Source organism: Megachile rotundata, chromosome 16 (assembly GCF_050947335.1).
Source record: "Megachile rotundata isolate GNS110a chromosome 16, iyMegRotu1, whole genome shotgun sequence".
NCBI lineage: Eukaryota > Metazoa > Arthropoda > Insecta > Hymenoptera > Megachilidae > Megachile > Megachile rotundata.
The window spans coordinates 9927019-9951353 of NC_134998.1; the positions used below are offsets into that span (position 1 = coordinate 9927019).

Sequence of the window (24335 nt, forward strand, 5' to 3'; positions counted from 1 at the left end):
AATTTATAATATGAGCTACTGATTGGCTGAATGAAAAATCAATATGAAAGGCTTGTATCAATATTTGGTTATTCAATTCATAACAAAGAAAGGCTGAGTATAACATTACTCACTTGTGATCATGTTTTCCATTGCTGTGCAGTAAGTTTGATAATGCTTTGTCCAGTAAACCTCCCAAGGAGGAATTCATCTTGTTTTTAAATCCAGAGTCTAAATTCATCTTTGCAGTGCTCTGTTGTTCCTGTGAATTTCTAACGTGCAAAGCATCACTGTAATTTCTGGTAGATAAACTTGTGTTGGATATGTATTCTTGCTCTTGTAGATGAGAGTAGGAATTCCTCAGAAGATTTTGCTCATCATTTTCATTCTTGCTATCAACGTCATTACTGCTTTTTCCAAAGGTGCTGGCAATCAGGTTTTCACTCTCCCTCATACGCTGTTGAATTTTATCCCTGAGCTTGTTGTTGTGTTCAAATGCAACATCCAGACTGTCTTCGTAGCCCAGATTGTCAGCTCTGGACATGTCTGGACTGGCTGATCTACTTGAGTGTTCGCTTCTTAAACTTCTACTACTTCTCTTAGGGTAATCTCTTTCCTTGGTGCTGTACATCTCTTCACCCAATAACTGAAATCAAGAAAACTTGTGAGTATTAGTTGATTCAAGCTGAATACTACTTTCAGTTATCTAGAGTAGCTCAACATATTTTCAGGGACACGTTAACTAATAGCATTAAGTCTACTGACTGTAATAAAATTTTTTTTGTTCTAGGAAAAAGGAAATTCATTTCTTTTTGGTCTAACGAAATCAGAAATCTTCTGTTCAGGTGTGAATAAGGTTAAAATGAATGAAAGAGAAAATGTTAATAGTGCCAAGCTGAACATTCTTTTCTACCATAACATAAGACAAGCTGAATTTTTGTATTTTCTAAAGAAAGAATTGTAGAAAGAAATCCAATAAAGTAATCAGAATTGTTTAGCGATGCTCAGCATTGGTTACCTGCAACTTATAGAATAGTCTGATGCCAAAGATACTGAATATTGTTTTGAAGGTAAGACAAGTTTCATAACTACTATACACGCTAAGAAATGTCGAAGGAATGAGAAAACTACCTTTTGCATGCATACTGAGAGACATTGTCTGTATAAAGCTGGTTCATAGGTCCTGCAAACATTACCACAATAATGTATAGAGTATTCCCTTCTTGGAATCCTATGTAAGGGTGCTTTGTACCATAGTTTGTAAAACTAATAGGACAAGATGTTAAGGAATATAGTGCTCAAATAAATAACCAATTTGGAAATAATGAATAGTTTCATTCAGATATTTTCTGAGGACAAAATTATTTGTATCATTTTGTTTAAAATAATAGAAATATCAGAAATAACAAATGCATACAATTTCATGGAAGTAGACATCATTGTATAGGAAACACCCTTACAGTTAACAATTCCATGAGCATGTATAAAAAAGTAAGAAAATCTGCAGATGCGAGCTGGAAAGTTTTTTGTTTTGTAGTTAGAATGTACAGTACATAGTGTGAGATCACAAAATTAAGCGCATAAATTGCAAAACAAAAGAAAACAACAGCATGCAAAGTGTGGTTATCAATGAATTAATGTATGGTTTGTTAACTCAATTCTGCAAGCAAGGAATGCATCAGTAGAAAAGTATATGTATGTTTTGTCATCAATGTTTTACTACTTCATCACGAATTTCATTTTTAAATAAACGTATACCACTGTTACATTAAATAATAATATAAAAAACAAGATTAAACACTTAAAATCCGTATAATTTCATCTAATTCATCTAACATTAGTTATATTCAAAGCTTCAGACATAACTGAACCTTCTCTGTCACACAGCTCTAATATCTTGCAACAGAAATATAGAAAAGATTGTGAACTCTTGAAAGCATGCAGAAAATCAGCAATCCTGATCAAATACTCACCTGATTCACGGATTCTAGCAGGCTTCCTAGACTGTTTTGACTCTCAACATCTCTCCACCGATCCCTGGGACCTCTCAGCCCTTGTTGCTGATCATCCTTTCTATGATAACCTTCATTGTGATCTAACTTAATCTTTTTAGCCCCTCTCAGCTCATTCTCAGTGGTTGCTTTTAACCTGGAGCAGCATTCAACAAACAGTTCTTCATCAAAATTCAAAACCTTGCCCTGCCTAGGCTTTGCGGTCTCTATTTCTTGAGGCACATCTAAAGCGTTGTCTTCAATGGCATCAGTAGGAGCAATGGTAACCACTTCGCCTTTGTGAGTCGAAGAGGGCGATCTAATTACAATCTTTTCCCCAGAAAATTCACTGGAGCTCCTCTTCCTCATTATGATCTCATTAGTCACCACATTTTCATCCTCATCCTCGTTCTCGCTATTAGAACTACTTTCTATAGAGCTTCCAGGTGTTTCACGAACGAACAGTGGAGATATTCTTCCACGACCTATGTCTTCATCTTCCTCATCAGAGTCCCTGGTACTCTGTGAGTTCCTGTCCATGCTTGGTGACCTATTTCTCACACTGCTGGGAGCTAGGCTACTACAACTGCGAGATTTTAAACCAGCAGACAGAGGTTCTTGTTCAGCAAGATCCCTGATAGAATTGTCCTCCTCATCGGTTGGTTCTTTAGAGTTCTTCAATGACGTCATTTCCATCACCAAGTCCTTCCAGTCCTCGCCATCACTTTTGCTTTTACTGGTTCTAGACGAGGATGACTTCCTTTTCTTCATCATTTTTTGGTCTTCTTCCAGAGGTTCCTCTAAACAAACCATCTTTGAGGAGTCCTCATCATAATTGAACGATCCATAACCACTGTCCTTGATGGTCAAATCAGGCTTATTCTGACTTCTCAATCCATAGTTTGTTTCCTTCTGATCACCACTTAGGAACTCTTCAAACATCCTAACGCCATCGAAAGCTCTAGAGATTCTCTCTTCAGCAATCTTCTTACTGTGTCTGCTTTTGTTTGGCGGTAAAACCAGGAAATAATAGTCATTACTAGAACCGTTCTTTGATTTCATATGTTTATCTGAACTTTCACACACTGTATTCTTCTCTTTAGTTCTGTCAGAGGAAGAACCTTCTTTAGACTTCTTTCCAGATTTCTTCTTACTGCTAGAAGACGACGAGATCGAATGTCTCTTGGAGCTCCTATCATCGTTTCTTGACTCCAAGGTTTCTTCAGCATTAGCTTCATTAGGACTGGAGGATCTGAAGTCAGACCTTGACAAGTCTGAGTCGTCCTCAGACTTGGATACCCAATCATTTAACACTTCTTTCACTTTGTCCGTCTTCTCACCACCAAAAACTCTACCAAACACGCTCTTCACAATTTTACTCTTGTTCTCCATTTTATCCTCATTTTCGCTGTCTTCGCTTTCACTAGTCAAATCTGCAATCCTGCTTTTTATAGGAGCCCTCTTAACTTTGGACCTTCGATGACCTTCCTTGTTGGAGAACCTACGTGCCTTGGAAACCTTCTCATTTGGACTTTGACAATCACTGTCGTTTGATTTCTGGTCATTATTCGCAGTTTTCACGTCGTTCGTATCAGACTCTTTATCAAGTACCTCGTTGGTTTCAACTTCTAACGAAACTTTGATGTCTTTATTGGAATCTTCATTTACCATCTTCAGTATTTCAGCTTCACATTCTTCTTCCGACGTGATTTGAGCTTCCATTTGTTCATTGTCGATAACTTCCTTCTCAGTATTCTTTTGATCATCGATTAAGGTGCCTGTGTCCGGGCTAGTTTCAACGTCCTTCTCTTCTATCTTCTGCTCAGACCTTAGTTCGTCATCTGAATCCATAAAAAGTTCTTGTTCACTAGCTTGATCCTTGGTGTCTTCAGTTCTCTGTAAAAGCTGTACCAAAGGTTTGTGTGTCAGACTCGACGAAGATGACGTTTCATCATCTATGGAATGGAAGCTGCTTTTATTTCTAGAATCAGTTTCTTCGATAGCCTGCTGATCCTCTGTAGATTGTTTTAACACAGCTTCTGCCAGAGATTTCAAGTCTTCCGTAATTTCTAGCTCATTAGATTCATGTCCTTCTGCTCTTGAAGGACTTATTGCATCGTTCTCTTTAATATCCTTGCTTTCCAGTTGTGAGTCATACAATAAAAGCTCTGGGTTCTCATCATTATATTCAAGGGTCTTAGAATTGTCTGTTGATTTCTGACTATTTATAGTTTCTGATATCTGCTTACTTTGATCATCTTTAGATTTAGATCTTTTTCTAGTAACTGCATTATCCGAACGAGGAAGAGGATCAATAGAGTCTTTGATCTCTTCCTGGTGCTTCTTCCCTTTACTTTTTCTCGGCCTGCCATGTCGTGTTTCTTTCACGGATCCACTTTGCTTTTCATTTTCAAATTTATTGTCAGCTGCAGGATTCTGATCGGCTAAGTCTTCTTCAATACTTCGTATTTTGAAAGCATCGTATTCTTCACTTTCAGTGTTTCTTCTACTCTCCACTTTCTTAGATGATCCAAGGTACATCTCCAGCTGATCAATTTCTGATTCTAGACGATTGATCTCCTTCATTGGATTATTAAAAGACTCCAAGAGATTTTTAGACTTGTCCTCCTCTTCCTTAGCCATCATAACCAGATCATCCAACCGAGCATCCTGTTCCTTAGAATTTTCTATGCTACGTTTATTTATAGTGAGCTTCAGACTCAAGCGTTCAGGATGACTTTCTTTATAGTTTGAAGTAGTTGTGGCATCATTGAAGTTGTCACTTTCTATATCAAGGTTCAATTCATAATTTATCTTCTGTTTTTCTATCTCCTGCTCTTTCTTCAATTTTGCTGGGTCCTCCATGTCTTGGGTTTCTTGCAGACTAGATACCTCAGTATCTTCTTGGAAATCACATTCTCCAGCAATAGAGCAAGCCACAGTATCTGCAAGTAAAGCACCTTCAATATCATTGTCATCCAACTCAGACTTTGAAGTTTTCATAGACATACTTGTATCTAGAAAATTTATCATGGAAGAATCGATGGGACTTTCTATTTCAGAACCATCCAGTGTGATTTGTTCGTTACCCAGATTCTTTTTCTTGACCTTGCCCTTCTTCTTCTCCTGCTTTCTTTTCTTACCAACTTCCTCTGTCTTAGTCTCTACTTTGATGGGTGTGGACGTGGATTCAGGTACAGGACTCACGTGGTCGGTAAGGACGTACTCGTCGTGGCTCATATTTTCGGTGATCTTACATATCTCCTCATCCAGAAGCTCATCTTCCAGGATACGCTGTCGAGCGATCTGGGAGTCCATCATGAACTCCTGCTCCGCCGTCCCTGTATAACTAGACTCGTCTTCAATGGATTTCAAATCACTTTGATCGTACAAGGAATCTAAGAAGGTATCCTTCGAATCCTTCTTCGACTTTTCAGAAACATTTACTTCATCGGTGGTGCTCCTGTTCTCGTCGCTGGAAATTTCGTTCTGGCTAACGCTTCGGGTTTCCTCCAAGCTCTCCTTGTAGTCCACCGACAATTTGTCCTTCTGGAACTTGGCTACCTGTAGCAAATGCGATTGAGATTGATTATGTTTTTTCAAAGAGCTCTTCCTGGTGAAGCTGGTCGCACATACGTCGCAGAAGAATCTGGCAGCCTCTTTCGTCAGCTTCTTCCGCTTTTCAACAATCAGGATCTCCCCAGTTTTCTTGTGAACCACCACGAAGTTCCCTGCAACTCTCTTCTTGGGTGTCTGGAAGTCATCTTGTGTCTGAGCAAGCTCCTCAAGTTTGTCATCTCTCTCCTCATCTTTCACCTCCTCCTCTTCCTCAGTTCCAGGTTTCTTGGGCTCTTCTACTTCTTTGTCTTCATCTACGTTGGCTTCTTCAGGTTCTTGGGCAGAAACTATATCCGTAGCAGCTTCGTGGAGTGGCTCCTCTGCACCTGACAAGTCTGGTTCTGGTTCTGCTTCTGGTTCAGGTTCTACTTCTGGTTCTGGTCCTAGCTCTGGCTTTGGATCTGGCTCTGGCTCCAGTTCTAGTTCTGGTTCTGGTTCTTGGCTGATAGTATTCTCCACAACATCTTCTTGTGATACACAGTCCTGTATGTCCATCGGAAGGTCGAAATAGTCAACCAGGTCGAATGCAGTGTCCTCAAACGATATGTTCTCCTTCGCCTTTCTCCTTAGACTCTGCCTCCTGTCAGTGGTCTTTTCCGTGTCCATAGATTCCGAGTCCGTGATAGAAGTGTCTGTCTGAACATCCTCTGAAGGTTCCTGGAACACCTTCTTCTTCGAGAACCGTTTCTTCCTGAAGTAGCTGGATTCACTCGTACAGGAAGTTTCTGACAGATTATCCAGGCTCTCCGTTCGTTGGTTGAAGCTCTCCTGACTCGACAGGTCCTCGGAAGAGAGCTGCTTCCTCTTGGACGACCGGGTTCTACTCGTCTGAATTAGGTCAATGGATCCTGAAGAGCTTGATCTCTCCAGACCTAACTGATGAAAGCTTCTGGAAGAACGTTGTCGACTCTCCGACGTGTCTTTCTGGCAAAGTGGCTGTTCTTCCTTTTCAAGGCTCTTTGTGTCTGAACATTTTATGCTGCTCACTTCAGATTCCACAGGTGATGCATTGCTCTGGACATCCACGTGTTCCTCGGTCGTTGATCTCCTTTTGTACGTCCTCTTCTTGGTGTGCTGCAACACCTCTGTAACTTCTGGAACTTTAAACGGTTCCAGGCTGGGAGATGCAGCATGTGATTTAGTCAAGTCGTTGGAATTTTTATTCTGCTCTTCAGGTTCTTCGTTGGGTCGATTGGTTCTTAAAGATCTCCTAGGAATTGGGTCTACGGTGGACGCATCCACAGTTTTAGTTTTCAACTGAGAAATCTCTGCATTATCAGTTGGGACATTAGTGAGGATTTTCTTCTTTCTTCCTCGCTTTTTGGCTACTTTAACGGGAGGTTGTACAGGATTTTCTGCCTCCGTCAAGTTAGTGTTTGGAAGATTCTGACTGGAGTCTTGTTCACTTTGCTTTTGATTTTCAGTGCTCTCCAAAGTAGGCCCTTCTGCAAATACTTTTGATTCTTCTGTAATATTCAAGGTTTCATTTGTTAAAGGCTGACACTTCTCTACTGAACTTTCAACATCAACATTAATAATAAAATCACCTTCAATTGCTTCTTCATTTCTCAACTGACTCACAGATTTTGTTCTGGAAGACCTTCTCCTTGTTATCTCAGACGCCTCAACAGAATCTGTTGCTTCAACAAACTCCGATTTCTGCGTGTCTTCTTTCGAAGGCTGATTTACCTTTTCTTCGTGAATTGACCTTCTCTTCGAGGTCCTCCTAACTGGCGACACAGATTTTTCACAAAGGTCCACGGTTTCAACAAGCGATTTCCTTTTTCCAACAATTTTTAACGGCGAAGGACATTTATCTTCGTCGTTTACCCTATCTTTAACAGTTGTTTCAACAGAATCTTCAGCGCTGTTCATTTCAATACCAACATCGCCCTTTTTATCTGTCGTTTTGCCCTCAATGTTCTCTTCTGGGTCCACTTTACGCTTTTTTACGGTTTCAATAGACTCTTCAGCTACTTGAGCACTGAGAGTCATTTTACTGCCTGAATCTTTCAACTCCGAATCTTCGCTGATAGTCTTCCTTTTACCGCACTGAATTCGTTCTTCCACAGACAAATCGTCATAAAAATTTTCTTTGGTAGAAGGCACTTGCTTTGATTTATCGATCAGCTCCATGATGTCCGTCAGATCCAGGTCTTCAGGAATCAAATCCTCCTCGGTATTATCCACAGGCTCCACGGACTTCCTTTTATTCTTCTTCGGCGAACTTCCTTCTAGCGATCGCTTCTTAGATTTCCTTTTAACCTTTGTTTCTTCAGATGCCTCCTGATTCTTCTCTTCTGAAATATTTTGAACACTTGGTACTTCGTTTGCAACAGAACTTGGTTCTGTGCAGACAGATTCTTCAACAATTGCATCACAGATATTTGTTTCTTTCTGAACCTCCAAGTTCTCTTCACATTCAGGATGACTAGGTTCAACCTCCTGGTGAGAAACATTTTTATCAGAACTTTTTACTTCATCTTCTGCTACCTTTTTATTCTCCACATCACATATTTCCTTAACAGGTTCTTCTAGAGATGTCTTTTCATGCTCAGCATCCTTTTCATCCTTCATCAGCTTTTGATCTTCAAGAGAATCTTGCAAGGACATCATCTTCGCGAACTCCTCATCGTTACTGAATGATCCATAGTCACTGTCCTTGATGCTTAAATCAGACTTACTTTGACTTCGCAACTCGTAGTTAGTTTCCCTAGGTTCAATCCCTGGGTAGAGAGACCTACAGATTCTCTCCTCAGCTATTTTCTTGCTCTGTCTGCTTCTGTTCGGTGGCACAGCCAGGAAGTAACAATTGGAAGAGTCTTGTTCGCCCTTCTTGCGATTACCTGAGCTGTTCCTTGATCTTGGAAGCTTGGAGCGAAGTTCTTCTTGACTTTCAGACACTGGATTTGTTACAATAGTTTTGTCGATGGAAGTATCTTTAGGCTTTCTTCCAGGTCTCTTTTTTACAACAGGTGCAGGTGAAGTGACTAAAGGTTTCTTGGTTTTGTCTTCGTCTTTCTGAGAGGTTTCTTGAATAGTTTCATTGGTGGATGTAAAATCAGATTTTGAGTCGCTCTCTTCTTTGGACACTGAATCGGTTATCTCCTTTGCTTTGTCCGTCTTTTCAGCAGTCAGAACTCGACCAAACACGCTCTTCACGATTTTACTCTTGCTCTGCATCTCGGTTTTATCCTCATTCTCACTGTCTCTGCTCTCACTATTCAAATCAGCGTTACCCTTCACAGCAGCCTTCTTACCTTTGGTCTTTCGATAGCCTTCCTTCTTACGAATCTTGGGCATCTTCTCGTTAAGACCTTGACTTTCGTTTGATTTCTGATCAGTTGTCTTAGCTTCGTCTGCATCAGACTCTTTATTGTCAGTCACTTCATTTTCAGGCTCTAACAAAACTTTAGGGTCTTTGTTAGAGTCCTCAACCTTCGGTATTTCAGCTTCACATGCCTCTTCTGGTGGGACTTGTTCGGTGCTTTCTACATTAGTCACCTCATCATCGTTACCCTTTTGATCATCAGCTAAAGTGTTTGTATTTGGCAAACTTTCAACTTTCTTTTCTTCAGATTTATCTTCAACAGGTGTCTCCGACGGAAGTTGTGAAGGTTCTGCACTCGACAGTGCCGGTTCGGCACATGTATCGATGATTTTATTTTCTGAAACAATTTCATCGTTAATCTGTTTCTCTTCAGTCTGTTTCAAAGTAGCATCTTTTTTGGTACCTTCAATGTTGATAGAATTGGAATTGTCATCAGATTTTTTCTTAGCTTCCTTTTCTCTTCCTTGCAGCTTTTGCTCTGCTTCAGCCTTGGCATTCTCTGACAATAATGTAGGGCCAACCTCGTCAAGAATGCTCGTCAACTCGTCGGCAGCTGTGTCTAATAGAGAACCCACCTCACCTTCCAGTAGAGCATCTTTCTGTTTGGCTATCTTCGAAACAATCTTCTCCAAAAATGAACCTTTACCTTTTTGTTTCCTCCTGGATAAATCCAAGATTATGTCGTCAGTTGGTAACTGTCCCCTAGTGTCTTTAGCAGAAACTTCTTTCTGATTCTCCACAGAAGTGCTCTGTACAGACTCCTTCTCAGATGTCTGTGAAGCTTCAGGAGGTGATTCTGGTTCAGAACTCTTAACAAGAATATCTACTTCTTCAGTGGTTTGTTTCTGTGAATCTTCATCTATCTTGTCAGATGTACCTGCACTTAATAAGCTAGAATCATCAGTGGACTGTTGAACATTACTCTTGGACTCTGAATCTTCAGCAACTTTGTCAGATTTATCTGCGCTTAATGTTTTAGAATCATCACCGGGTTGGACGTTGTTATTTGAGGTTTCTTCAGGGTTTACAGTGTCTATTGGCTGGGGAGCCATAGTTTGTTGTGTCTCTGCAGGAATGTTCACGCCCTCTGTGAGAATACCAATCACATTATTCAAAGACCTCTTCGAGATCCTCTCACGTTTGGCTCCCCAGGACTTCCTAGGTCTTCCAACCTTCGTCTTCTGAACAGGTGCTGACGTCTCCAACGAGTTCTCCTTTCCACTGTCAACAGAATTACTGGTTTCCTGTAGATGGTTCACATTGAGATTCAGCTTGCCTGTCCTCTTAGTTTCTGAAACATCACATTTCTGTGACTCCTCTTTAGCCTCCACATCCTTCTGCTTGGCAACATTCTCTTCAGATTGTGCATCATCTTTGTTATTAGAGTTTACTTCATTTTGATTAGGACAGGTAGATTCATTTGAACTCTTACCAGCTTCCTCGTTCTTCAGAGGTGCTTCAGTCTTTTTCTCAGACGCATCAATGTTGGATTTAACACGACCTCTCCTTTTCCCTGTGTAAGTTTTCTTCTGGGGCACCTCAGTAAGTTCATTTTGCTCCTCGCTGAAGTTCACCAGTGAACCCCTAGTCTGCCTCTTGTCGATACTCTGGGCGGTTACTTCAGCATCCTTAATTTGATTATCTGAAGGCGCGGTGTTCATTGTCGATTTACTATCGTTGGACAAACTACTGCTCCTCCTGCTCCTAACGGCTGCTTTAACCTCGTTCACAGCTTCGCAGATTTTGTTCGCCTCTTCTTTGTCATACTTTACAGTCTTGCTCTCTGACTTCCTCTCAATGCTCCTCAAAGACTTCCTCCGAACCTCAAGCTTCTCTTTCTTCGTGGAAGCATCCGACATCGACCCTGAATCCGCTTTCTTCTCAAATTCTTGCTGGGCATCCCTACGCATCTTGCCCTTGCCCGGTCCAGTCTTCATCTTCGGCATAGACTGCCTCAAACATCGTTTAGGTGTGGTTGTCAGGGAGGGAAGGACCAACTTATTCAGCAAATCCTCTTTGTTATCTCCTATCAGTTTCTTCACCTCGAAAGGAACGTTTGCTATCTTCATTGTATCCTCAACATCAGCTTTTTCCGTTTTTGTCTTGGAGTTGCTTCTGGTGTCCAGTGGTTTTATTGTTCCTTCCTCTTTCTTTTGCTTCACTTCCTTTTTAGTACTTGTCTCTTCAACCTTTGCCGCTGTTTTCTTCTCATCGACGGTCAACATTTTAGCAGGAGCGCTTCTTCTCTTCAATTTTTCCTTAACTACTCCCTTGACTCCATCTTTTGAAGCTTCAGCCTTAGCAATATTCTTTTCCAAACTGCTTTTCGCTCTCCTGCCCTTTGTTGGTTTCTGCTCTTTATTTTCTTCTGGGACAACACCAATAGCCTCCCCTTTACCCTCCGTTTCTTCAGTTTCGTTCAACTTCTTGGCAGCCGCCTTGCCAGCCAGGTTTTTGCCACGGGATATCTTTTCTGAACTGGAGGCTGGAGTGACTGGAGATAAAATGGGAAGATCATTAGTCGCTTCTGTGTAGTCATCGTTATTGGCGGGAATTTGAGTAGCGGGCTCCAAAGTGGGCATCTTGTCGCTGTCAGAGGACAACCTGGTGGTTCTTTTAGGAGGTTGATCATTATTTCTGTTCCTAGATACCGTTCTCAGTTTGGATCTGGTACCAGTCGACTCCGGATTAGTTTCGTTTAACTTCTCCTTTGACAGCTGCCGCCCAAGAACAGGAGACTTGGTATCCGAGGACTTCACAGGTGACTGATCCTTATTGGGATTCTTGGCAAATTTTCCGTCCTGCGTTCTTAACTGCGATTTCGCCTTGATGGAAGCATTCAGAGAGGCCACCGGATCAACAGGTCGCTTTCTTTTCGGTGTAGTCTGCGCAGAAGACTTGTTCTTCATCGACGGATTAGGGGACTTAGAATCCACTGGACTAGCTTCTGGTACAGCCACTTCAACCTCCTTTTCAATATTTTTGGGAGACGCTTTGACACCCTTAGAAGCTTTAGTAGGCTCGCCAGAGCTTTCTACTACAGTTTCCACAGAGTTCTTCAGGGCCTTAGCCCTTGCTTTCAGGGCACCAGTCTTCTTCACCTGATCCAGGCTCTTGGTCGCTCCATCCTTCGTTTTGACGTTCCTCTTCTTTCCTAGCACCCGCGGACCTCTGCTGACCTTGGTCCTGGTGCCCTTCTCGTCCGCATCAGGTAGACGATCCTGGACCGATTTCTCTTTGGTTTCTTTGTCAGCGTTGTCGACGGTGCCCTCGTTCTCCGACTTGTCCGGCTGGAAGTTCTTTACAACGCTCTCGATCACCGCTGATACGTTGTCAATCCGGCAACGGTTCCGCTGGATCGACTTCGCGTTCTTCAGCAACTTGTTCCTCAGGACGGCCTTGTTCCGGGACATTCGTGACGCGGTGGAATTGTCGCCGACCATTCGTGGTCTGTTTCTGGTTTGCACCTGTACAGAGAGGCAGAGCCTTCGTGGGATATTTGCGAGATTATCCGTTCATTCCATACCAGACGAACATTACTGACGTTCTCCCATCATAGTCAACACTAATGGCGTTCCCCACTATCATAATAAACACTAACAGCCCCACCATCGTAATGAACACTACCGTCGTTCTTTTACAGGGGGTTGCTGAAAGAATTTTCATTGCCCCTTTAAAGATAAAATTCTTAATGATATAAAAATTCCATTATATAAAAAGGAGTCCTAATTATTAGTGATTTGTTTTCACCTTTAGACAATTCAAGGATTATGTTCAAGGAACATATAATAATTATTCAAAAATATTATCCATAAAGAAAGACAATTTAAATTACAAATGAAATATAGGAACAGTTTTTATGGGGAAATAGGAAGAGTCATATGGGTACGTGGCACCCTCTGTGCACGTGTAAACAGGTGTATTAGGTGATCAATACCTCACTTATGTTCGTGTCGTCCAATAGTCGAGCTGTATTATTGCCTTCAGTGGTTTCATCTTTTGCGTCGAGTTTTTGTCAATCTTTAATTTCATAGCAGAGTTACTCTGCGTTTGCACTTTAATAATTTGCCTTTTTGATATTTTCATATTTCACTCAGGAGCACCTTGACTCAAGTGTTTGTAATTACGTAATATACTGCATCAGTTTTGAGCAACAACACTTCACTGTTTTTACAATGCACGTTATTAAATATTACTAGATATGTGGAACTAGAGATATAGGGATATGGAGATCTATCAAGCACAATATCATTTAATATTCAATAACTTGAATAATATTTTCCGTATTATTCAATACTAGAATATGCAATGATACCTCTACAAAAAAGAGATAATACTTACGTTTCGTAGTCTGCCTTGTGTTCTCATTGAGCTATCTTGCAACACCTTTCTGGTGGCTCTTTTAGGTGGTAAATTCGCCAGCATTTTTTGAATACTCTCCCCTAAAACACACAAACAAGCTGTTAGAGCAAAAATAATAAATACACAAACAAACAGAAAAGGGAAGCAGAGAAGATTTAAAATGTATACCGTTTTTTCACTACACTCATACATAACGCACGCATACACACACGCACGCGCCAAGAGCAAAGCGTTAATATTAATCGAGGCATGATTAATAAGTTTTAAGTTAACACGCCCTGTCATGACCGCCATAATTATTGCACGGCAAAGGGAAGCTGCCGCATAAGTGATTTAACTAAACGAAACAAAGTTTTAATTAGTGTAGTAATTAAACGCTCCTCTGGGGTGGTTAACAAATTTCGTGGATCGCGCGTGCCCGGTATTTATAGCCACTTTTTATTAACTTCACCCGTGCGTGCAGCTTGGAATTTTTCGCTCAGAAAATTGAAGTTGCAGCGGGAGTAAATTAATACACCTTGTACAAATGAACACTCACTCGCATCTAAAAAACAAAAACAACACAATTACATACAGTTCGAAGACTCATTCAAATCATTCAAACTAATGAATGTCTAATAATAAAACAAATATACGAAAAACACTTACGATCACTGGGTCTGACTCTGGGTCCAGTAGGTTGCTTCTCTTTAGGGGTGTTCACCCTGGGTGTCTGCGAATTCTGGATATTTCTCTTCATTCCGCGTTGTCTTCGTCTTCTGCTGCGGCTACCGAAAGGTCTCCACTTGCACTTCTTCTTTCCATTACCAAAAAGCCCCAACAACCATGCTTGGTCTCCTCCGCATTCCAACATATGCCTATGTAATTCTGATAGGGTGGCACAGTTCTTCGTACACTTGGTGCACACTTTCTCTGCCAGGATGGCAGCCTTCGCCTTTGCGGTGGGCACGTTTCTTCCTGGCAGGAACAGGTGCTTGTAGAGCTCCCTCTGGTCACCGGAGAATTCAAAATGAGAACACCACACGTTTGGATGGGAGATTACTTTATGCTCCTCCATTTCTCTCAATGTGACCTGCGGTGAGAAGAAACTTATTTAGAATTCTTAATACAGGGTTGCTAAAAATTTACGAACATCATCATAACACATTCACACTCGCATACGTTTCATTTTTATAACATAAATTTTCTTAACATTTTTATTTTAATATCACGATTTACTAAGTTGTGTTTGGGTAATTCAATATAAATTGTAACTCGATATTTATGGATAACTTTGGGAAACAAACTAGTCCTAATTAGTTCGTCGATAATAACGGACGAGCCTGCACTCGATGTTAATACAGCACGTTGATCAATGCAGATTCGTTTGACGACAACTAATTGTCAATCAACATCAAGAGAGGCCCTTTCACTGGTCTGCAATCCGATCGATAGTTACCAATCAACGGGGATGATTAATTAACTAATCGCTCAATAAATGTCAGTGGCGATGAAAGGATCAATTGTCTTGAACTAATATTCAGGTGCTGAATGTCCATCTGGTTTTCTTTTGTGAGTAAAGATATCGGATGACTATTCAAAAATTAATTACATTTACTGTAACCACGTTTGCTAAGTGAACAACTCCGTGCATTAAAAACTGGACTATGCATACATCCACACCAATCAGACAAAGTTCTTTAATCCTTACATGTTTGGTAGCGCAAGCGCCGCAAATGTAGACCCTAGGTCTGGACCATTCTCCGGTGAGTTCCGCGTACACAGTCTCTTGTTTCTTGGCCACCTCGTTCGCCGTTCTTTCGTCCCACTTTTTCAACCTCAAGAAGTTGCCAAATTCGCTGCTGAACTCTGTAGCCCGAGGCGACAGCACCTCAGGCACATCGAACTTGCATTCCGACGATTTTGCAACCTCGCATCGGGACGTCTGCGCAACACTCTCACTGTTCGTCCCGGCAGAAGCCTCGCCGACGCTTTTGGACTCCTCAGGATTTCTGGAGTCCAGATCCTGCTCATCCTGCGGGATGTCCGTGGTCTTCGAAGAGCTCAGCACGGAGATCTGGTGCAACCTACTCAAAGTGATTCGTTCCTTCAGCAACTGTTGCTTCTTCCTCAGCGATAACTGTGTGGAGATGTCGAACTTGCTGAGGTCCTTGATGGAACAGGTCCACTGTTCCTTACCGTCGTACTTCCGAGGGAAATTGTATTTCTCGAAGGACACTCTCCGAGGATGTGACCTGTTTCTTTTCCCAGGTTTCTGGGCGTACTCGCTGTTGTTCTCGTACTCCTCGTTAGCGTAGTCCTTCGAGTAGACCGGCGTCGCAGCCGTTAAAGAAATATCGATGGGGAACTGGATCTGGTTTGCGCTGTGCTCGTAATAGGTCTGTTGTTGCTGCAGCTGAAGCTTGCAGTCGATGATCGACGAAGTTGTTGATACGGTTGTCGAGGAGCTCTGAAGCTTGCCATCCAGGTGATGAAGAAGATTCTCACGGATGTTGCAACTGACGCTGCTATAAAAGGAACTGTCAAATTCTGGACTCCCTGGGTTGCTGAAGCTGTCTTTCATAGAGACTGATTTCAGCAGGGTAGATTCAACACGGTGCTCGTGATCGGATTCGTCCGGTCTTCTTTCTTTGGGACTCAATGGATCCGGCCTATCACGGGGACTTTGGTTTCCTACCTCCTTGCAAGGCGAGGGTTCCTTTAGCTTCTCCTGAAATAGTAGTATACAATTGAATGTGGCACTGGGATTTTTTAAATGATGTTCAAGTCATTTATGAAAGTGATTGTTCTAGATCCCTATATCTCTATATTTCCTAAATCCCTACACTCTTAAATCCGTATCTAAATCTTTACTTAAGTTTATCTCTACATCCCCTTTATATCAATATTAAAATCTCACCTGAATCTGAAGGTTCCTTTCCGCATGATTCTCGTTCATGTGCCCCACCAGAGCCTCTCTGGTGAGGTACCTGGTGGAGCACTGCACGCAAGCGTAATACTTGTCCCCATGGCTACCCACCATGTGTTGGAACAAGCTCTCCAAGCTCTCCGAGCATTTGTCCGAGCAATACTGGCAATTCTGTGACGGTCTCCTCGAGTTCCGTTCTGACCTTCTGCCGCCTCCTTGCTGGTGAACTCTCTCGGTATGTCGCTGCCTGAGAGATATCGACAGGAACTTCCTGTCGCAGTAAAGGCACAGGTGCCTCACCGTAGGAGACGTTGGTTTGCACGGGGACTTTGAACCTTGTGACGACGAAGACGATGACGAAGGCGATTGCGGGGCGACCAATTCGGTGGTCTGACAATTCGGTAGCACCGACGCTACTTTATCCAGAGGTAGGCTACAGTGTAAGCTCGTCGTGGAGAGTTCATGACCCTTGGAATCCTTGTTCTCCTCGGAGGAGCCATCCAGTGGTCTTGTCTCTTCCTTTGCCTGATTCTTCTCGTCGATCAACTGATTGATACCGTTCAACAGGTCGTTCAGTAGGTCTCTACATACGTTCCTGAGTTCCACGTTCTCGGGAACAAACTCTCGAGCCTCGTCCTTGGCAGCCTCGGTGATAGCCTTGTCTTCAGCCTGGTGCTCGCTGAGCCTCTCCATGATTATCGTACCTAGCGAACGATTTTCCTTCTTCTCTTCTTCCTGAACATCGACTTTCGCCGTCTCCTGGATAGCGTCATTTTCAGGCTTCGTCTCTCTGGAAGAACATTTATCCTTGTCGGCCTCATTCTCCTCTCTGAAGCCATCGTTCGATTCTTTTAATTCGGAACTAATTTTCGCTTCTTTCTGAGGGCTATCCAATTCTCTAACTTCCAGTTTTCGGTGCTCTACGCAGGGTTCCTTAGCCTCCTTCTCAGGTTGCTTCGAAGAGAAGACAGCTGCCTCTGTCCTGCTCTCGTTAGGCTTTGAGGGCTCAAATTTAGCTGCTGGGCCCTTCGAATCCTCGTCTTCCTGTTCCCCACTTAATTTTTCCGAGTCTTTACCCTTTTCGTCTTTCTTCCTGTTTACTTCTCTGTCGTCGTCCTCTTCGTCCTTGATCACCCCGTTCAGCACCGTCATCACGTACTTCTCCAGCGTCTCCAGGTTCCTTTCTACACTGTTCCTATCGTCCTCCTCCTTCCTCGGCGAATCTCCATTTCTAGAGTCAGGAACCTTCTTCCTCAGGTTGTTTATCACATTGCTGAGCCTGCTCCTCTTATCTTGAGCAGTCTGCGCAGATCTGTACGCGTGTCCGTGCTTCTCCTGTTGCTGCTGACGATCGCTACTCGCGCTGGTCGGGTGGCTGGCACTCAGCTCATCCAAGTTGTGCGTCGAGGCGACCATTCTGACGTCCACGCTCGGCGACGGGGACGACGCTGACGTCGACGACGCCGTCGTGGCTGGAGAGAACTTCGCCGGGCGGTGTGGCTCGACCGGCTCGCTACTCGTCTTGCTACCAGTCACGTCCGCAGAGGCTGCTTCTACAAGTTCAACATTTATTAATGCGATAAATGATGAGAACGTTTGGTATTTGGTGGTTAATTATCTGAAAGAGATACTTCAGACAAATTCAAATCTCCATATTCCTAAACCATAGCCCGAAATTTTCACAAAAATCTAATACCGAAAAGAGGTATGCGTCCAGGCAAATGGGATAATGCAGTAGCCTACGCAAACGGAAGTAAAAAAAAACAGGCCATGTTATATAAGCAGTGAACAGATCAATAATTCCTTGCTCGTCTGGGACAGTCGTAAACAACGTTGGACCTTTTGAAGAAAATTCTGCAAAGCTCTGGCATCTACCTCGACTTCCCAACAAATCTATTTATCTTGATTCTCTTCATTTTCTCCTTTCCATTTTGCAGATCAATATATACTCATCCTGATCTTTCTTAAAATTCTCTTTATTGCTTCACTTCCATACTCCATATCTTAAATATGTTATAAATGAGATTGTCAAGTGCAAGGTGCACTAAAAGTAATGCCCTCAGAACGTGGAGGAGCTGTTGAAATTTCACAGAGGAGAGTCTCTTAGGGATGCATAGAATTTTACAGAAGCATCATTCCCTTACATTCATTGGCACAAGTCTTGAATATTTTTCTAATATCTGTTACTTATTCAGACTGACTCCCTAGACGCAGATGCACTAAAGTTCTTCCTACGCATACATTTCTTGGTTTACATTTAAAGGGAAACCTACTTTTGTTATCCTGCATTTGCTTGGAAACTTTGGCTTTATTATTCAGTGGACTATGCTGCGTATCACTCGGAATTATTTGCAACATTTTCATGAAATAGAGTAAAACAGAAGCTGAACTGTTTTGTTAATAATCATTGACCTGACATAGTCTATTTGCATAACATTGGATTTTTCATTGCAACATTAAAACTTGCAAAGTTTCATCCTCAAATGTAATGTTTAGCAATTTAATGTTCTTGAAATTGTAACATCAATTTTCAGTACAACTATTGAACTACGTGGAATATGAAATTGCAGGAAATAACTTTAACAGCTTATCCAAATATTATTCAGCAGTTTATCACAATCGGTGATATTACTTTTTCTATTTGGTTGGATGATTGAATTTTCCATCAAATATTGTTACATTCTGCTTAAATATTTGCAGAATCGTTATACGCCAGGGTAAATTGAATGGATGCCAATATTTCTGTCCATATAAAGATTCGATTGGCCAGCAAAACGCGAAAGGACGAACACGGTACAATTTTATGGCACACATAACTCTGTTTTTTATCGCGTTGAGCAACCTTTTCCTCTCAATGAAGTTTCACCTCGAAAACTCTTCTCATTTCTTTGCTTTTCCAAGGAACACCTTGACCTATGTTATTTCCACAAAATGAAAAATAAAAGAAGTAGTTTATTGTCAAATATGGCTGCCGGTTGAAGCAGGATAAGTTCAAAGTATTTTCCTTCCTTTATAATACCTCCTATGGGTTTAAATTAAACTTCAACATAGTAAACCTTTTCCGAATTAAAATTAAATTACAAAGTTAATCTTTGAGATTTCCACGAACACAAACATAAGATGTTTAACGTCGGGAAGTGAATTTGTAGTAATATTTCAGTTATGAAGATTGCGCTCATTTGGTCTCATGGGGTTGTAGCTGAATTCTCTGAAAGTTTTTACCAGTCCGGGTACAAATTCAGCAGTTTGTTAGCACAGAAAATCAGTATAACAGTATTTGAGCTGGCTGGTAGTTGATGTAAAACGTTTACGTATCCGTAAGGCGCATCGAGTGGAACGGTCTCTAACTTGCACACACCATTTCCGGTGGACGTGGAGTTTGCACTAGACTCCACAACTTGTAATTGGGTCATTTCGATGATGCTATACCGAATATTCGATTCGTCGTCCCGAGTTTGCATGCTCGTGATGGCATTACCGTGTCAGATTTAAAAAGTCCTTTCGCACAGCTAAGAAACAGAAATACCAAATGTAACCACTCTCTTCCAATATTTTCGTTAAAATAAACAGCAAGATTTTAATATCCAATTTGTCAAACTTCACCGCCGAATAACCAACAATTTAACCGATGAAAGTCCTGAATGAAAGAAGATAATGATTCATTTGAATGATAATATTGAAAACGGGTTGTTGGACTTTATTCAAATGATGTCCAAGCCTGGCTTAAGCAATTACCTCCTCTATTTGTGTTCGCATCGTGGCAAACGTGTTTTGCATTTCGTTTCCCTTGTTTTCTGCTCGCTGCACGTGACGCTAGGTATTGTAAAACAATTTTTATCGTTTGAAAAGCCTTGTACTGCTCCGCGCTGCATTTCGTTCTGTTTTATCACAATAACTTACTCGGCTAAGCCAACGATACCGAAACAAAAGCGTCGGTGGAACGGCTAATGAAGCTTGCATCAAGTCGGACTTCGGATGAACTTGAACTTATTTGAGATCTTGGCAGAAAATTGGGAAAATTGAAAGCATTGAAACTTGGTGGAGATTTTATGATACTATAAATAAGATTGCTGGGCTCTGAGATAACCGGAGCAGAGCAGAAAACAGAACTTGAGTATTAAGTGTTAGGATACTAACTATGTTACTGTCTTTTAATTTCTGGGTTCCTTAATCAACATAATGAGTAGATCCTGAGCTTCCTCCATTGAGTCCAATATGAACTATGTTATTGTGTTTCAATTCTAATTTCTGAGTTCCCTAATCAACCTAATAAGGAGTAGATCCTGAGCTTCCTCCATTGAGTCCAACATGAACTATGTTATTGTGTTTCAATTCTAATTTCTGAATTCCCTAATTAACATAATAAGGAGTAGATCCTGAGCTTCCTCCATTGAGTCCAATATGAACTATGTTATTGTGTTTCAATTCTAATTTCTGAATTCCCTAATTAACATAATAATGAGTAGATCCTGAGCTTCCTCCATTGAGTCCAACATGAACTATGTTATAGTGTTTCAATTCTAATTTCTGAGTTCCCTAATCAACATAATAAGGAGTAGATCCTGAGCTTCCTTTATTGAGTCCAACATGAACTATGTTATTGTGTTTCAATTCTAATTTCTGAGTTCCCTAATCAACATAATAAGGAGTAGATCCTGAGCTTCCTCCATTGAGTCCAACATGAACTGTTACCATATTTTAATTCTAATTTCTGAGTTCCCTAATCAACATAAGAAGTAGAACCTGAGAAAATTCAAAGGCAGAGTTAAGAAACCAGAATAAATCATAAAATAGCAGGAACTTAGATTCCCATTGTTACAGCGAGCCAAGAATTTGGAAAATCCCCATTTTCTTCCAATTTATGTTCTACCATTTCCTAATACCCCTTTTCTCTCGATCTCGTAAACAATATTTCCTCTCGCGTTTGTTCGTCCTCATTCGACCGGCTTCCAGGGTGAAACGAGAGGGACAAAGGGAGACAGGGTGAACCCCGAATGATTATAGAGGGAGAAACCGCCAGCGACGAAGAAGACCATAGCAGCAGAGGTATATAACGGAGCAAGATGAAAGAAGGCAGAAATAAAAAAAGGGGCGACGAGGAGGACACAATGCGGAGGAGAGAAACGAGGCGAGTGAGAATTGAGAGAACAGAGTGCCGCTCGAGGAAAGGAGAACGGGGCAAAGTGGGAGGGGAAACGCACATACAGGGTGTTAAAAACGTACAAAAATGGGAGTGAAAGTCTTGTTGGTCACAAGTCGATGAATATTGCAGTTTTTAACTTATTGTTGGTATATTGTTACGTCTACTGCGTTCTAGACTGTTACTACTTTCCTGGAGACATCACTGTTATAACTCTTTATTTGTAAATCTTTACACATCCTCATTCTTACATCCTACATTTCTAAATTTTCCACCTTCCAAATTCACAAGCTTTCACATTTCTACCACATCCCTGTTATCAAATCCTTGTTTTGAGGATGTCAAATGATCTCAAATGATCTCAATCACTATATTCCTCAATTGAATGTCTAAATTTCCAAATCTATATCTCTGAATTCCACTGTCCTTAAATTCCTATATTCTCCAATTTCTACATTTTCAAATTTCCAAATCTCCAAATCCCTTTATTACAGCGCCACAGTATTCCTAAATCCCTACATCCCCAAATTCGTATAGCCACAAATCCCTCTATCCAAGTTCCTATATTCCTAAATCCTCATATCCTGGAATTTCTACGCTTCTGAATTTCCAAATCCTTGAATTCCTATTTTGTCAAGCCTCTATATTCCCAAATCTCTGTACTCCTGAATCCCCAAACTCTCATATTCTTTCTGCGTTTCTAAATTTTCTACATCTGCATCTGCAACTTCCTACATCCACGAACAGCTGGATTCATAGATCCTACAGATCCCTATCTTTCTAGTATCTATACCTTTACCTATACCTTTACCTAGACCTTCATCTATATCTTTACTTATGCCTTTATCTATACCTTTACCTACACCTTTAATACTATACCACCAGTTAATATTAATATATTATAAAGATTAAATTTCGCATGCTCTACTCATATAAGTAATTGTAGAAAGACCATTAGATGAAGAGGTAGAATCATAAAAAGCGACAAAATGGAGGAACATAGGTGGGTAGAAAGCAAAAAAAGGGACAACGGAAGAAGTGATAAGAGAAACGAAGGGCAGGAGAAGAAAGATAAAGCAGTACACACACGGTCTGCCACGCTTTCTCCTTGACGCCGTTTTATCCGGAAGTAGGGGAAGAGGGAGAGCCGTAGAATCGATAACTGCCCCTCTGCCACGTCGAAAGGGGTCGCCGCCACCCTCCTGGCAGAGCTCTTAAAAGAGACGACAAGCTTCGAACACCAGGTCGTCCCCCAAGGGGGAAAACCGGCTGGCTGGAGACCGATGACGCCAACGATGACGATGGTCGTCACACTTTCTGGTGATTTTAAAGGGACTTTCAAACTCCTGCTGAGTCAGAGACAGCGCCACCCGAACAATTCCTCAATTCCTTTAATATATGCGGATGACGAGTATTCTGATTTAGATTTGAAAACCTGATTCAACTTTCTGGAAATCTAGTTTGGTGAATTTTGATCATTTGTAGCATCTGTGAATAATAAAACTGTACGTCGTATACAACCTTAAATGCTTCCTATTATTGATTATGTTAAGTATCAATAAAATATCGGTAATATATGAATAATCAATAACAGCGCCATTACTTCTTATCAAAGAACCGATAATAGCTTTTCACAACAATGAAGAATGCCATATGAACCAGCTCGAAGCAAATGGAAATGCGAATACAGAATTCCAATGATTTCAATTTGCGCGAGAATCTATCGAGAGGATAAATCATGAATGTTCTATTTCTGTTAACAACGGCCGAGCGTGAGGAAGTAGGACAACCTAGTGTTCCTAGATCCTGAATGATCGGTTCAACCCAGAACAGAACTCCGCGCTTTGGACAAGCATTCAATTAAGTCTGTGGTTATTCAGACTCCTCGCTAAAAAGGAAAAATTAATATTTTCATAACCAAATAAAAGTTGAGGTACCTCAAAATGCCCTTGGCAAGAATACTAAAAGCAAAGATTGGTCCTAAAATCTGGAAATATTTATCACGGTGTTCTACGACTACGGTTTCAGATTGGTCTGATGTCAGCTGAAAGTCTTGGGAAACGAGTTTTGCTAATCAAGGAGTTTGTTTCAACGGAATCAGATAATTCATTTCTCCATCAGGTAAAAGTTTGAAAGACTGATACACATGCGAGAGGTAATTGAATTGCTAACCCAATAAAAAATACTTCAATTGAAGTCACATTTTCATTGCAAACGAAATACTAGCTGATGTCATTTCGAGGAAAAAGCATGGATACGCAAAAGCCATCAAAGGTAACCCAACCTAACCGAAGGTTACCTAACCTAATCAAAGGTACTTCAATCAACCAGCAATCCTAAAGCTGTATTTCCACTGTAAATATATCAAATTCCAGGATACCGTAGCCGATACCATTTCGAGGAAAATGCATCGATACGCAAACCTATAGTTTAGCGTTTCAAAGAGGAGAGAGACGGTGAGAGGTGAAAAGGAACAGCCGCAAACGGGTTCAATGAACCCCCGTTTAATTACACGGGGCTCCACACTGGCTGCGCCACGCTGAAACGATACACCAGCTCGCATCTTTCAGGCGCTACCACGTTCTACCGATTAGCATGATCATCTTTATTAATTCGAGGATACGTTTCGCTGAACCGACAGTTCGTTTCACCGCGGAACGAGTGTAACGAAACCATCTACCTATTCCACCAATTTGTTCCTAACGATTAAAGGGTTCAAATCACGTCATTCGATTGAACTGATCGTACGTTACAGTAATTACGCGGAGAGATCATTAACGCCATCTGAAATCATGAAGCGCAATCGTCAACAACAGTTTGGGCGTGTACGTGTCCTGCTGGATCAGGAGTGTCGCTCCGGTTGGATCGTTGCCAACACTTGTATAATTCCTTGCTTTCAATCTTCTGTTCTGACCTGGTTGCCGTTTCCTCAATTTTTAGGGAATTGGATCCCCTAGGGACTAATGATGGTACTGTTGTACGGTCCCTGGCACCGTGTACAGAAAT

General features: G+C 41.4%; 1 protein-coding gene across 6 annotated transcripts in view; it reads right to left on the reverse strand.

The window, feature by feature from the left end:
- Positions 1 to 24335, reverse strand: part of LOC100881637 (uncharacterized) — a 42160-nt gene that overhangs the window by 5004 nt on the left and 12821 nt on the right. Inside the window, exons 3-9 of one of the 6 annotated variants that reach the window (XM_076541620.1) lie at positions 16181 to 17742; positions 14972 to 15991; positions 13930 to 14353; positions 13261 to 13361; positions 9323 to 12386; positions 1953 to 9256; positions 114 to 625 (exon numbers count right to left, since the gene is read on the reverse strand). In XM_076541620.1, coding sequence (XP_076397735.1) covers positions 114 to 625; positions 1953 to 9256; positions 9323 to 12386; positions 13261 to 13361; positions 13930 to 14353; positions 14972 to 15991; positions 16181 to 17742 — 13987 coding nt within the window. Of the gene's footprint in view, positions 1 to 113; positions 626 to 1110; positions 1163 to 1952; positions 12387 to 13260; positions 13362 to 13929; positions 14354 to 14971; positions 15992 to 16180; positions 17743 to 24335 lie in introns of those variants that run through there. The other 5 variants (XM_076541623.1, XM_076541622.1, XM_076541621.1 and 2 more) reach the window with 5 other exon arrangements.